At 36.4% G+C, this 13,501-nt stretch overlaps 2 protein-coding genes across 2 annotated transcripts; one reads left to right on the top strand and one right to left on the bottom strand.

Moving 5' to 3' along the window:
- LOC109947713 lies at positions 5,525-7,572 on the bottom strand. Its single transcript, XM_020558587.1, has 4 exons — positions 7,280-7,572; positions 6,097-7,119; positions 5,903-6,008; positions 5,525-5,763 (listed from the first exon to the last, which is right to left on the bottom strand). The coding sequence occupies exons 1-4, from the start codon at positions 7,522-7,524 to the stop codon at positions 5,743-5,745; spliced, it is 1,395 nt and encodes a 464-aa protein (XP_020414176.1). The 5' UTR covers positions 7,525-7,572; the 3' UTR covers positions 5,525-5,742.
- Positions 11,087-13,190, top strand: LOC18787025. The gene is made up of 3 exons (XM_020556122.1): positions 11,087-11,337; positions 11,470-11,512; positions 12,856-13,190. Exons 1-3 carry the CDS (start codon positions 11,217-11,219, stop codon positions 12,857-12,859), a joined length of 168 nt encoding a protein of 55 aa, XP_020411711.1. The 5' UTR covers positions 11,087-11,216; the 3' UTR covers positions 12,860-13,190.

A 13,501-nucleotide genomic window follows, 5' to 3' on the forward strand; every position in this document is an offset into this window, starting at 1 on the left:
GATGGATTTTTAAATTTTAAAAAATTTAAAAAAAGACGTTATTTAGTCATACAGTAGTTAAAAATTTGAAATAAATAGGTTACAATGTAATGTAGAATAATAAATTGATGTGCTTCAAATCATAAATTGAATTCTGATTCTTGTATTTACTTTACATCAAGTAATTCATAAGTAAGTGGGTCTCACATCTTGACTTTCGGGTGGGAGGTGGTATTCAGAATGCTCGATAACTAACCCATCAAAAATTCATTTTTCTACCCATTATGCCCTCACACACTTTTCAAAATTCCAAATTTACCACTCACTTTAATTATCCAACAAAACCTATGACATTCTATCATGGTTATGAAGAATTTATGCATCCAATGTTATTATTTCGGGCAAACATGTTGAATGAATGGAAATACTTTTGGGGTTAGTCGAAGTGGTGAGGGAGGAATAATTAGTTGAATGAATGGAAAAAGTTGCAGGTTAGCCGAAATGGTGAGGGAGAGAAGTTCTTATAAAAAAAATATATTGAATGAAGCAGTTCGAAAACAGTCGTATTGGCCTTTGCATATATATGCTTTGAATTGCTATGTGAATGTCGAAATGGAGAGAAGAAAAAAACTGTCATATGTGAAACCCTGTCATTGTGAAGAATTCTTTTCGGTAAATAATGAAGGATCAGAAAGAGTTTTTTCATTTTGTTAAAACGTTGCATGAAGAAAATGAGAAACATAACCAGGTAATTGGTTCTGGGGTTTATCTTTACAGTTTCAAGTTTAGTCCTAATATTTCTCAAGAATTTTATGAGGGGTATTTATATTTTGAAAGTGACGGCAAAGAAGTGCAGAATGTGGCGTTTGTAAAAGTTGTTGGCGAACATTCTGATGTGAAGGCAAAAGAAGTATCTCATAAGACTCGTACAACTATTGACGATGTTATTTTACAGTCGTGGTCATATTTGTTCTCTCAACAAAAGAGCTTTTCTGAATTGCATGATGATACAGAGTTGAGGAAGGGAATATGGAGTCTATGTTATGATCGCTTCGAACACAATCTTAAAGATTGGACGAAGCTGGTGAAGCCAAAGCCTAAGGGAATTGCTTATAATGATATATTTAAATTACCTATCAAGAATGGCGATTGTCTTTTTAACGAATTTTGGCGTAATTCTATAAGGTAGTTGGTTATGTTTTGTTAAAATTGGTTATAGTAGTTTTGTTTAGTTTTAATTGTGTTTGACATAAATTCTTTGTATTGTTTGTAGTGAGTTGACTTCTGGTGTGGGTCGCATCCATTCTAAGGGATTATACCATGGTAAGTTGCATTTGCAGAGTAACTATGTATTTATTAACAAATGTCTGAAGATAATCAACGTTGAGGGATCTTTGGATGAGTTAAAAAGTGATGATGAACGATGTACGGAGAAGAAAAAAGATATTTTAGACATTTTATGGACATTGGACCGAGTGTTCCAATCGTTAGGGGAGAACAAAAATAATTGGTTGGAATGTCGCCACTTCTTTGAGTTTGTCAAAGATTCTAAGACTCTAAAATTGTGGTGAGTCTCTATCTCTTTTATTTTATTTTATCGATCTTTTTCTTTTTTTACTTCATTTCTTTCTTATAGAATGTTTTTTTTTTTGGTGGCGTTTGTAAGAGTTGTTGGAGAACATTCTGATGTGAAGGCAAAAGAAGTATTTCATAGGATTCATACAGCTATTGACGAAGTTATTTTACGACCGTGGACGTATTTGTTCTCCCAACAAAAGGACTTTTCTGAATTGCCTCATTATACAGAGTTGAGGAAGGGTATATGGAGTCTATGTTATGATCGCTTGGAACACAATCCTAAAGATTGGACGAAGGTGGCGAAGCCAAATCCTAAGGGAATTGCTTATAATGATAAGCTTAAACTACCTATCAAGACTGGCGATGGTTGTCTTAACGACTTTTGGTGTAATTCTATAAGTTAGTTGGTTATGTTTTGTTAAAATTGGTTATAGTAGTTTTGTTTGGTTTTAATTGTGTGTGACATAAATTCTTTGTATTATTTGTTGTGAGTTGATTTCTGGTATAGGTTGCATCCATTCTAAGGGGTTATACCATGGTAAGTTGCATTTGCGGAGTAACTATGTATTTATTAACGAATGTCTGAAGATAATCAACGTTGAGGGATCTTTGGATGAGTTAAAAAGTGATGATGAACGATGTACGGAGAAGAAAAAAAGATATTTCGGACATTTTATGGAGGTTTGATCAAGTGTTCCAATCGTTAAGGGAGAACAAAAATAATTGGTTGGAATGTCGCCACTTCTTTGAGTTTGTCAAAGATTCTAAGACTTTGAAATTGTCGTGAGTTCTCTATCCCTTTTATTTTATTTTATCGATCTTTTTTCTTTTTTCCTTCATTTCTTTCTTATAGAATGGTTTTTTTTTTTGTATTTTCAGCTATGATGTCAAAAAAGCGGTGGGCAATCCGTTTTTTCAAGCGCTGATAAAAGGATGAATCTCTTTGACGATTATGAGTGTAAAAGAACGGATGAAACTATTAACCAACATGTCAAATTAGTTTTAGCATCATCTGAATTTGATACGTTCAAATCCTGGAACAATGCTTTCCTTGTTTCAAACGATGCTAGTACTAACGTGGACAACTTTATGTCGGGTGTTTATAACTATGGAAAATACTCTGGCGATGTGGAGGATCTTCTTAGGTACCTTAGGAATCTGAAACATCATTATCATCAACATGATTTGGCTGTTGGTTCTGTGGTAGATGTGGATCGTGGTGTTAGCAAACATTTTGGTGAGTTTTTAGAATTGCTTTATAAGAATATAGAAGTATAGTAGGAGCGGCGGTGTGTGTGGCACTATGGTTCATGGTGATATTTTATTTTTTGTGTTGTAATATTTTGGTACATCAAAGATTTCATGACATTAGTAGATAGAATTGGAACGAGAGTTTATGAAATTGTTTTGAAACTGCAATGTTTTTTATTTTTTTCAATTACAAGCTATTGGGAGGAGAAATTATACATTACTACTGTAGCACCAGCTGACATTGCTAATTGGTACTACGAGCCAATAAAATTCGGGCATGTGTGCAACTTATACACATCAACAAAACGGCCGGCATCAATGTTAACCATAAGGACAGGTTATCTGACCAGAAAAAAACAAACCACTGAGATTAATTACCAACATTAAGACTACGGGATGCCTTGCCAAAAGCTTGAAGTCATCGACAGTGGCTTCAATCTTAGATCGAAAAATTAGTGTGCATTTTAATTATTTGAATCCTCGAATCAGTTAGAAAGGCTACCTTTTAACCTTGATAATGCAAGTCTATCAATCTTAGGTATTCTTTCCTTCACATTGGTACCATATAAACTTTGTCCGAGTAAATTCTATTCCAAGAAGTATCCTCACTAGTTGCATCTATTTTCTAATTCAGGATCGGCCGAAACAAATAACTAGTGGGCAGCACATCCAACATTCCCCAAAAGGAAGTTCTTATGAAAAAATATTGAATGAAGCAGTTCAAAAACAGTCGTATTGGCCTTGCATGTGTATATATATGCTTTGAATTGCTATGTGAAAGTCGAAATGGATAGAAGAAAAAAACTGTCATATATGAAACTCTGTTACTAACTTCATACTTTTTGAACTTGTCAATAGTAATAAGCACCTTGTTGTGTGGTTAATATTCCTTAGTATTGTCATGCATCTTGATGGTTTCTTTCATATCAAAGCCAAAATAAGTACAATCTTGCTAATCATGTAAAAACTGAGGAAGACGGCGCTCCAGAGAAGCCAAAGAGCTCTCTGCACTGGCTCACATAATCAAGGATCCCATCACCAAGCCTTGTCACAGCTTCAACAAGCTGCCCTCTCAACCTTTGCGACACTAAACATCCACCTGCCTTGACACACTCCCTATATAGCTGCAGGTACGCAATCGCTACGCTCAGCTTGGGGGCTAGAAGATCTAAAATCCTCACAATGTTCATGTAATGTTCTTGTCCTTGTCTTATTCCATCCATCCAAGTAAGCTTCTACTGACCAATACTCCTGAAGAAAAGCCCTTAGCTCAGGAGCTAAATCCCCATTGTCATTGGACCTAGCAATAAAGTCCTACGGAGAAGAAATGCAACCCCATCAAGGGAATTAACACCGCCCCATTTACCAGCAAGCATCAGAATTTGAAACATGTATGTATAAAAAGCGGGTGGGTGGTACTTTTTTTAATTATAAATAGTATAGCCGCGCGTAGCCGGCTATACTATGGTGTTTGGGTTATCTTTTTAACTAGTATAGGCCATACTATTTTTGACACGTGACGAAATGGGCCCTATTGCAGGCGGGTTTTTTTTAAATAAATAAATAGTATAGCCGGACGGCAATACTCTGATTTTTTATAATAAAATCGTACAACCGCTGGGGTATACTGCGGTTTTTATTAAAAAATAGTATAGCAGTCCAGCTATACAACTTTCGACACGTGGGGAAATGGCTCTAGCGCTAGGCGGTCCTTTTTTATAAATGGGAGATTCACTATTGTACCAAATATATGAGCCCAAATTATTTAAATTTTTTTTTTTATATGAAATGGACTTTAGAAACACACCTAAGCTCATTTACAATATAACAAAAAGGTTTTTAACTTCTTTTAAATTACAATAGCGCCATTGATTTCTTTAAACAAACCCAACCCCAAAACCTCATAAAAAAAAACCCAAAACATTCAATAGGGCATCAAAGTAATTTAATGATCAAAATTAAATTCAATAGAGCCAGTTGTCATTTTTTGGGGTTTGTTTATAGAAATTAAATGGTATAGGGTTTATTTATAGTTTTAATGCTAAGAATGAGTATATGACTAAATATCTCATAATAAAAATAACTAAAAACTAATGGAAGAAAATTCCAATTTTGTCAAAACCAAATGGTTAAAGCACAAACTATTCTCTCCTTTGTTTCATTTTTCTCTTTCAATCGCTACGCCACCTGGTGACAAGCCAACAAAACAGTAATTCTTGCTCATATTAATTATGGATCTTTTAGCATCCAATTGAAATGTTACTTTCCAAATAAAAAGATATTTGGAATATTTCATTATTCTTGGGTTCTTCCTACTCCCTCTAACAATGCAAATGTCTCTGTCTAGAATCTTCAACCGATTAACAAAATCAACCAGAGTTTTGGCAATCTTCCAAGTGAAAACATTAATGCCTGTAAAATCAATATTATCTTCGGAAATTTTCTCAATTCCCATATCTTCACTGTTTTGATCAATAAATTGCTTATCAAAATTGCTTTGAACACCCAAACAAAACAGTAAAAATGCCAATATCAATAAATTCAAATTTAAGAATATGTAACATACAGGCGAATTAAATGGTAGCAAACAATGGAGGGAGAATACGTAACAAAGAGATATAAAACCTCCTGTAGCCTCAAGCTAGCCGAACAATGGAGAGAGTATGTTCCAAGCAAGAATCTTTGAATATAATTAAACGTGACCAAAGCAGGATAATTTTATATAGTAAACAAGGAACATTAATTCAATATCCTTAACAAAAACAAATACAAAATAGCCAATAATGGCCTAGATGACCGTAATTAAAATGACTCAATAAACTGTAATCCCTCCATCCATCCACTTTTTATAATAAAAATTACGTTTGCAGTCTTTGGGTTTTTTTCTGATTGATTTTTCATGCTACATGGAGGCTTTCTCATGCTGAGTAGCAGCTATTTCGTGCTTGCTTCTTCCTGCAAAACTCAATTATATTATGATAAATTACACTCAAAGGCTAATAAAAACACTTATAGACATGCAAACAATTCAGTCTCTATTGATTCATGGTCATTAAACAAATAAAATAATTTCATGTAAACACATTCATTTTACCTCCCACATAAAAGAACTCTCATCCAGAATGATTTCATCTTCTTGTTTTGGCTGCTCTGTGCTAGCTGCACTCTCCGCTTCTACGGGTTCATAATCCGCGCACTCTCTGAGAGTCATAATCATCATAAACAACAAAATTAAACCTACAAATTAATGTTATTGATGAAAATACGAGAAATGTGAAGAAAACTTACGGAGTAAAGCAGAGGGTAAGGCTAAACCAATTACGGGTCTCAATATCCATAGGAAGAACCGTTGAATGTAAGGTCTCAATCATATGTCTTCTTCCTTGAACAATTTGAAACGTGGTGATACAAACATGTTGAACCTCATCACATTCTTTGTTAGTGGCAGTCTTAACATGAACAAAGTCTTGGTTCCCTAGATGAACCAAATAGGCACTCACAAGTGAACCAAATTGCAATGGTGGATCCGCAATCTCAAGGCCGTTCAATTTAAATAGTTGGACCAGTGAATATGTAGTACCACCGTCATCATCTTCTTTCCTCTTCAAGGAGTATGCTATAATCTCCTCCGCATTATACAAATTTATGGCATAGATAGTCTCGCCAACAACCACGGCCCTCCCTCGGAAAGGAGTATAAGTGTCAACTTCCACTCGTATCCAATCCTTTTTAGCCACGTGAAAAGCAACGACATCCAAGTTTCGATGCATGTCAGACAATTGATACAAAATAAGGCTATAACAAACGGCATAACCAGTTACCATCATGATAAATCTATAGGAAAATGGAAACAAAGGCATTCGCACCCAATCCTTCTTATCAGGATTGTATTTCCCAAAACCTAGACTCCGACTTTGTATCCAGGGCCATCTCTCTTCAAGCAAATAAACTGTGCCATATGCCGAAACAAAAGTTCCACGCGGCCTAAATTTTACTGCAGACTCTGTCAAAGGATCTAAATTCCCAGTTTTCGTATTAAGGATAAACCCTCCAAATGACCTAAGGCGAAGTTTATCCGAACCCTCCTCTGTAAATACATATAGTTGGGAGCGTTCGAAAATCCTTGCAGCCCGAACGTTAAAACTACTGAACTTGGCTACAGGTTCAGGTGCTCCCATATCCTTAAGTTCTCCTCCGAATTTGAACTTAATTTCATATATGGCATCAGTGTATTTGCCCCGAACGAAACTTACCATTAAAAACACAGATTTAACTTTCCCTTGATTCACTCTCATCCCCTCCATGGGCAAGCTGGATAGAGAAGAGAGAGATTAATAAATGAAGGTAGGTCAAAATTTTATATATTTTAAATTTAAAAAAAAAAAAAACTGCAATGCGAATCAAGAACATCAAACATTTTACAGAGAAACAAAAATTACGAAGATAATCCACTAGTATACCATGCACTGACCTTGGGTAAGGATGAATGGCTCCATGTTTGCAACTGCCGGCCCTATTGGGGCGTAGTAGGCAAAGCTCTTTCGATATCAATTTCTTCAAATCGAGCAGGGCCAAAAGCGTGGGTTGATATTTCTCTTTCTCCCCCAGTTCGCCCTGAGAATTCTCCATCTCCCATATCCGGGCCAGTTCGCCCAGTGACTTCTCCATCTCCCATATCTTGTGCAGAGATTTCTTGATCTTCGATGTCTTGCGCATGAGCTCATCCTGGCGTGAAGCCAACGTCAATGCATGGTCTTGACCCGAGGTGGAATCTTGTCAGATACTCTTTAAATCTTGTCAGATACTCTTTAAATATATTCGAATATTTAATAGTATAGCAGGGCGGCTATACTCATTAAATATATTCGAATGTTTTAAAAGTATAGCCGTCCGGCTATACTCCGTATCTCATAAGGTCCCACTGGAATTCCTTCCAGAGCATGTTGAATGATTTTTATAGATTCTATCATTTCACCAATTCGGACTAGATAATGAGCCAATGAATCTCTTTCTTTTTGCCACTGTACCTACGTCTCCTGCTTGTCTATATGAAACAATCAGAAGATAGTCTATTACATTAAAGACAATTATCTTTTCATACGAATAAAGTATCTTTCGACCTTTCCGCAACTAATAATGAAATTCAGGGGGCCTCAGGCCCCACTTAGTTGACTGACAATGACAAAGGCTTGCAAAACTATATATATATATATATATATATATGTAGTATAGCCATTCGGCTATACTATTTTTTGAATTAAACGTATAGCCGCGCGGCTGTACTCGTGTTTCCTTATTTTTTTTTTAAAAAAAGGCTTTGCTCTTTTGACACGTGGAACCTAGGGGCTGGGAGGCTCCTTTTTTCTAAAGATATACATAGTATAGCCGCCCGGCTATACTCTTTTTTATTTTTAATATTTTAAAATTATTAAATGTCATTCTTTACTTTTGTTCTTTGGCCTACTTCTTTAATTTACTATGCGTAATCAAGTGATATCTTAGCCTTTTTTAATCACTTTGCATATTGATTACATTTTAATTATTATTTAATATAAAAGGATTGAAGAAAATGGACACAAAGTTATTCATTTCTATTTATCAAGTCTTTTGTGAAATCATTTGGGTTTCTTTTTTCAATTTCTCCATACCCTAAGAGCCTTATCCATCACTGTTATGCCATTGCTCGAGTATCTATCGTCCCTTTTTGATTTTTTACTTTTCCAAAGTTATACCCGTACGCACGTATTTCTCATGTTTAATACACGTATTTTTTACAAAAATTTAAGTAGGACACACAAAATTCACGTATTATACACGTATTACTGAATAATAATAATATATACCCCCCAAAAAAAGGTGTAGCCGCTCGGCTATACTCTTTTTTGCATAAAACTAGTATCGCCGCACGGCTATACTCCTTGACACGTGGGGTTAGGCCATGGGCCTCTTTGGTACGTTGGCTTAGCCTTGGACGGGTCTTATATATATATATATATATATATACAGTATAGCCGCCCGGCTATACTAATTTTTGAATATTTTTTAAAAAGTGTATAGCCGTTCGGCCTCTTTCATGTGTGGGCTTAGGCCATGGGCCTCTCTGACATGTGGTTTCATGTTCGAGCCCGGGATCTTCTTGAAAATGGGAAGATCTAGGATAGGCTCCTTGCTTCTGGGGACATTGATCCAAAGCTTGAAAGCGAAAAAGGGTAACGTAGCTGATTTGCTGTATCTTTCTTTTTTTCAAGTCTATCTAATTGGCTATTTCCGATCGGATCTTGCCAGGAAGTTGAGTGATCATTGCTTGGAGACCCGATGGGACGAGCCTCTCCCTGAAGAAAAAGACACTCCGGCCTAAATTGAAGATTCTTCAGAAAGAATATGCTAGTTTGCTACGGATCTTTTCCGGCCCTCTTTCGCTTCGAGCTTTTTACTGAAAAAAGATATTCAGCTCCTCTTTTTCTTGAATCATCACGTGGCTGCTAAAGCAAGCTAAGCTTCACACGGCCCTGAGGAAGACGCTTCGAATGAGCCCGCATTCCAGATAAGAGTATATAACCAACCCACCATCCCCGGAATGGATAAAGTCCAGCTTTGACAGAGAGCCTCTCATATTAGTTCAAAATAAAGGTCTTAATTAAAAAAGCTTTACGCCGCCTCCATGGTTGTTCAAGTGACATTACAAAGAGACACGGCCTCCTTCCGCCATCCTCCTTCTTTAAGCAGCCCGCCGATTGTTAGGTCTCGACTTCTTTGCAATGATCTTCCCAGTAGTTCATATAGGAGCTATAGCCGTTTCATTCCTATTCGTTGTGAAACGGGTCGATCAACCCTAGAAGACTCGACCAACTGATGAACGAATTTGATCTCTTATGTTCCTGAAGGAGTGAGTGAACGTAGTGAACGGTGCTTCAACCTGCTCTTACAAGACGAATCGAATCTCTTTCTCTTTCTATACTATCTTTACTACGCTATTCAAAGCATCGAGAAAGATGTGGCGTCGGGCCTAAGTGAGCCATATTGTTTCACACAGCACGGCGGCTATACTGTTAAAAAAGTATAGCCGTTCGGCCTCTTTCATGCGTGGGCTTAGGCCATGGGCCTCTCTTGCACGTGGGCTTACGCCTTGGGTGGGTCTTTACATATATATATATATATATATATGTGTGTGTGTGTGTGTATATACATAAAAATAGTCTAGCCGCGCGGCTATACTATTTTTTAAATTTTTTTTAAAAAGTATAGCAGTTGGGCCTCTTTGACACGTGGGCTTAGGCCATGGGCCTCTCTAACACGTGGGCTGAGGCCTCGGGCGGGTCTTTATATATATATATATAGTATAGCCATGCGGCGATACTATTTTTTGAATTAAAAACAGTATCGCCGTGCGGCTGTACTCATGTTTCATTATTTTTTTAAAAAATAGGCCTTGCTCTTTTGACACGTGGAACCTAGGGGCTGGGAGGCTCCTTTTTTCTAAAGATATACATAGTATAGCCGCACGGCTATACTCTTTTTTATTTTAAATTTTTTAAAATTACTAAATGTCATTCTTTACTTTTTTTTCTTTGCCCTACTTCTTTAATTTACTATACGTAATCAAGTGATATCTTAGCCTTTTTTAATCACTTTGCATAGTGATTACCTTTTAATTATTATTTAATATAAAATGATTGAAGAAAATGGACACAAAGTTATTCATTTCTATTTATTAAGTCTTTTATGAAATTATTTGGGTTTCTTTTTTCAATTTCTCCATACCCCAAGAGCCCTATCCATCAGTAGTATGCCATTGCTCTTGTATCTATCGTCCCTTTTTGATTTTTTACTTTTCCAAAGTTATTACCCTCATAAAGATTTTAGCACTTTCACGTTTAATAATGTATTATACCCGTACGCACGTATTTCTCATGTTTAATACACGTATTGTTTTCAAAAATTTAAGTAGGACACACAAAATTCACGTATTATACACGTTTTACTGAATAAAAATAATATATACCCCCCAAAAACGGTATAGCCGTGCGGCTATATTCTTTTTTACATAAAAAATAGTATAGCCGCACGGCTGTATGCCTTTGCACGTGGGCTTAGGCCATTGGCCTCTTGGTACGTGGGCTTAGCCTTGGGCGGGTATTTTATTCAAATATTTTAATAGTATAGCCGCCCGGCTATACGCCTGAAATATATTAGAATATTTTAAAAGATACTCATTAAATATATTAGAATAGTATAGCCGTTCGGCTATACCCAGCTGCCAGCTATGAGGATATTAGAGTCATTTCGGCCCTCTCCCGCGACTCTCGCTTCGCATCGCAAGTTCGCACCAAAACAAACGCTCGCAAGCCAAGGTAGCGTTTCACCGCTTCCCGTCCGTTTGGTTAGAGCGAAAAAATAGAAAATCGAAGATGCGAAAGTTCGATCCGTGGCCCGTCTTCTTCAAGCGTGAGTGGAACCGAAATTGGCCTTTCCTGGTCGGTTTCGCCATCACCGGTACTCTCATCACCAAGTTTTCTCTCGGTCTCACTGGTACTCTAGCCCTCTCCCTTCCTTTCTCTCTCTCTCTCTCTCTGATTATGTACACATATTTACATACGCACACAAGATATCAGTAACCTGTGTTTTGTTTTGATTGTTTCGGGGATGCCATAAATTTTGCAGAGGAGGACGCCAAGAATTCTCAGTTCGTGCAGAGGCATAAGAAGTACGCCTCTCAAACCCCAATCTCTTAATAAATTAAATTTCAACCCTATTTTGATTTATTATTCTTAATTTCTCAACCAGTAATGGATCCAAAATCCGATGCTCACTGCTAGTTAATTTTGGTACCCATTTTCTTAATTGCTTCTAAATATGCATTTTTGATGTGAGTCCCTTCTTTAACAAAGAAGAAATGTGATTATTTAGTGATAGGGTTTGAGTTGCAGAAACGACATCGTTTTTGGTCAGTGTTGATATTTGGTGCTCTTGTCTTGGGCCATATATGGAAATTGGATCTAGGTACTTGTTACTTTGTATCTTACATCCAGTTCTAAGGTGTTTCAGTGAGCAATCCATGATGAAGAGACATAGTTTTCTTTGCCTCAAATTTGTTTCGAAGTCTCTTAAATGAATTCAGGCTTACATTTGGTCGAGTTACATAATCAAAAGTCACTGATGATTTCTATGAATTATTCGCATTTCCGTTTAGTTGATTAATCTGTTCGTAGTTGTTAATGTCTGGCTAAGTTTTGAACAAGTTTTTATGGTTTCCATCATAACAAAAGCATGAAATCAAGTTTTATTTGAGCTCGTGTTTGAAATAGTTACCTACCCCCTCTTATCCCACACTCTCTCATCTTTCCCGTGTGTTTCATAGAGTGTTGAAATAATTGAATCGTACTAAGATAGTTCCCATGAAGGCCTAACATATTGGAAGACAAGTTTTGGTCTCGTTTACTTTTGAACTATAGATGTTAAGTGTGTTGCGAGTCAACAATGTCTGAGGCCCGTCATCATTGTTCATCGTGTCACTTATCTATGACTCACAGTGATCTCTGATGCCTTGCAAGTGAAAATCCACAAATGGTTGTTATGTTAGAAAATTACTATCTCCACACGGCCTTCAAACAGTATATTTTTGTTCAATCCACTGCAGTGAAGTGAGAGTTAATGAGTACGGTGCTATATATGGTTCGGTACTCAATAATATGTATTGACACCATCTGCTGATTAACCTATTAATAAAAACTTGAAACAAATGAACAAATTGGCTAAGCTGCTTACACGGTTCACTGCCGATCATGATACATTACCAGTTAATTCTAGTTTTGAAAATCCATATGGGTAAGAAACCTACATGTGCAAGCGAGATGCCTTCGTAGGAATCTGAGTTGAGATTTTTCTTATCATAATTATTTCATACCAGCTGACTATAGTGAAGTAAAGCTTGCATATATGCTATAGTTTTTGTATTCCACCAATAATGATGGGCAGAGTTCTGTTTTTCTATATGTGCTTACCCAAGGTGTACAATTTATTGATAGTCGATATTTGTTTTGGTTTTAGGTGAAGGAGCAAATGTTTTGCACCCAATCTAGATCAGCTTCAGTCGGCCAGAAGTGGAAGGGCTTTTAATAAATGTTTTTATCTTGGTTCTTTTCAACCTTGTGGTTCAAGATGATGTAGACGTATGGTTATTGGTAGAAGACTATGATACATTTGTTCTAAATGAGAACTTTCAATTTGTTCAATGTATGCTGCTGCTTTTGACAGATTGAAATGCAGTCTTTAGGGCTGACTTAAAAACCTATATCATGTGACCACGATTCACGAATGCTGCTAAATGTCAGAGATGTTTGATAATAAGTTTGCTTTACTACAATGATGATGATTCTATTTCACTGGATTTGCTCGATTTTGGTTAAGAAGTACGGTTTTGAAAATCACACTTGGATTATAAGCACGACCTTAGAATGGATGTTGATGAATTCTCATTCTCAACTTTGAGCTTAGATAATCAAATCTTCACAATTTTCATTTGAGTAGTGTTAGAGATAACTTATTACACAAATTTTTGAATATCAACTGATGCGATGGAGGTTCATTTGTTTTCATTATGAGGCCTTTGGGATACTATTTATTCACAACAAATAAGAAGTTGCTACATCAGTAATCTTATTATTTTTTGTTCGACCGATTGCTTTCACTTATT

This window comes from Prunus persica, chromosome G2 (genome assembly GCF_000346465.2).
Source record: "Prunus persica cultivar Lovell chromosome G2, Prunus_persica_NCBIv2, whole genome shotgun sequence".
Lineage (NCBI taxonomy): Eukaryota > Viridiplantae > Streptophyta > Magnoliopsida > Rosales > Rosaceae > Prunus > Prunus persica.

Coding starts and splice junctions, on each gene's coding strand:
- LOC109947713 (XM_020558587.1), bottom strand. CDS start 7,524: ATGCGCAAGACATCGAAGATCAAGAAATCTCTGCACAAGATATGGGAG. Junction 7,120..7,279: donor GCCATTCATCCTTACCCAAG/GTCAGTGCATGG, acceptor TTCTCTATCCAG/CTTGCCCATGGAGGGGATGA. Junction 6,009..6,096: donor CTTACCCTCTGCTTTACTCC/GTAAGTTTTCTT, acceptor TATGACTCTCAG/AGAGTGCGCGGATTATGAAC.
- LOC18787025 (XM_020556122.1), top strand. CDS start 11,217: ATGCGAAAGTTCGATCCGTGGCCCGTCTTCTTCAAGCGTGAGTGGAAC. Junction 11,338..11,469: donor GTTTTCTCTCGGTCTCACTG/GTACTCTAGCCC, acceptor TAAATTTTGCAG/AGGAGGACGCCAAGAATTCT.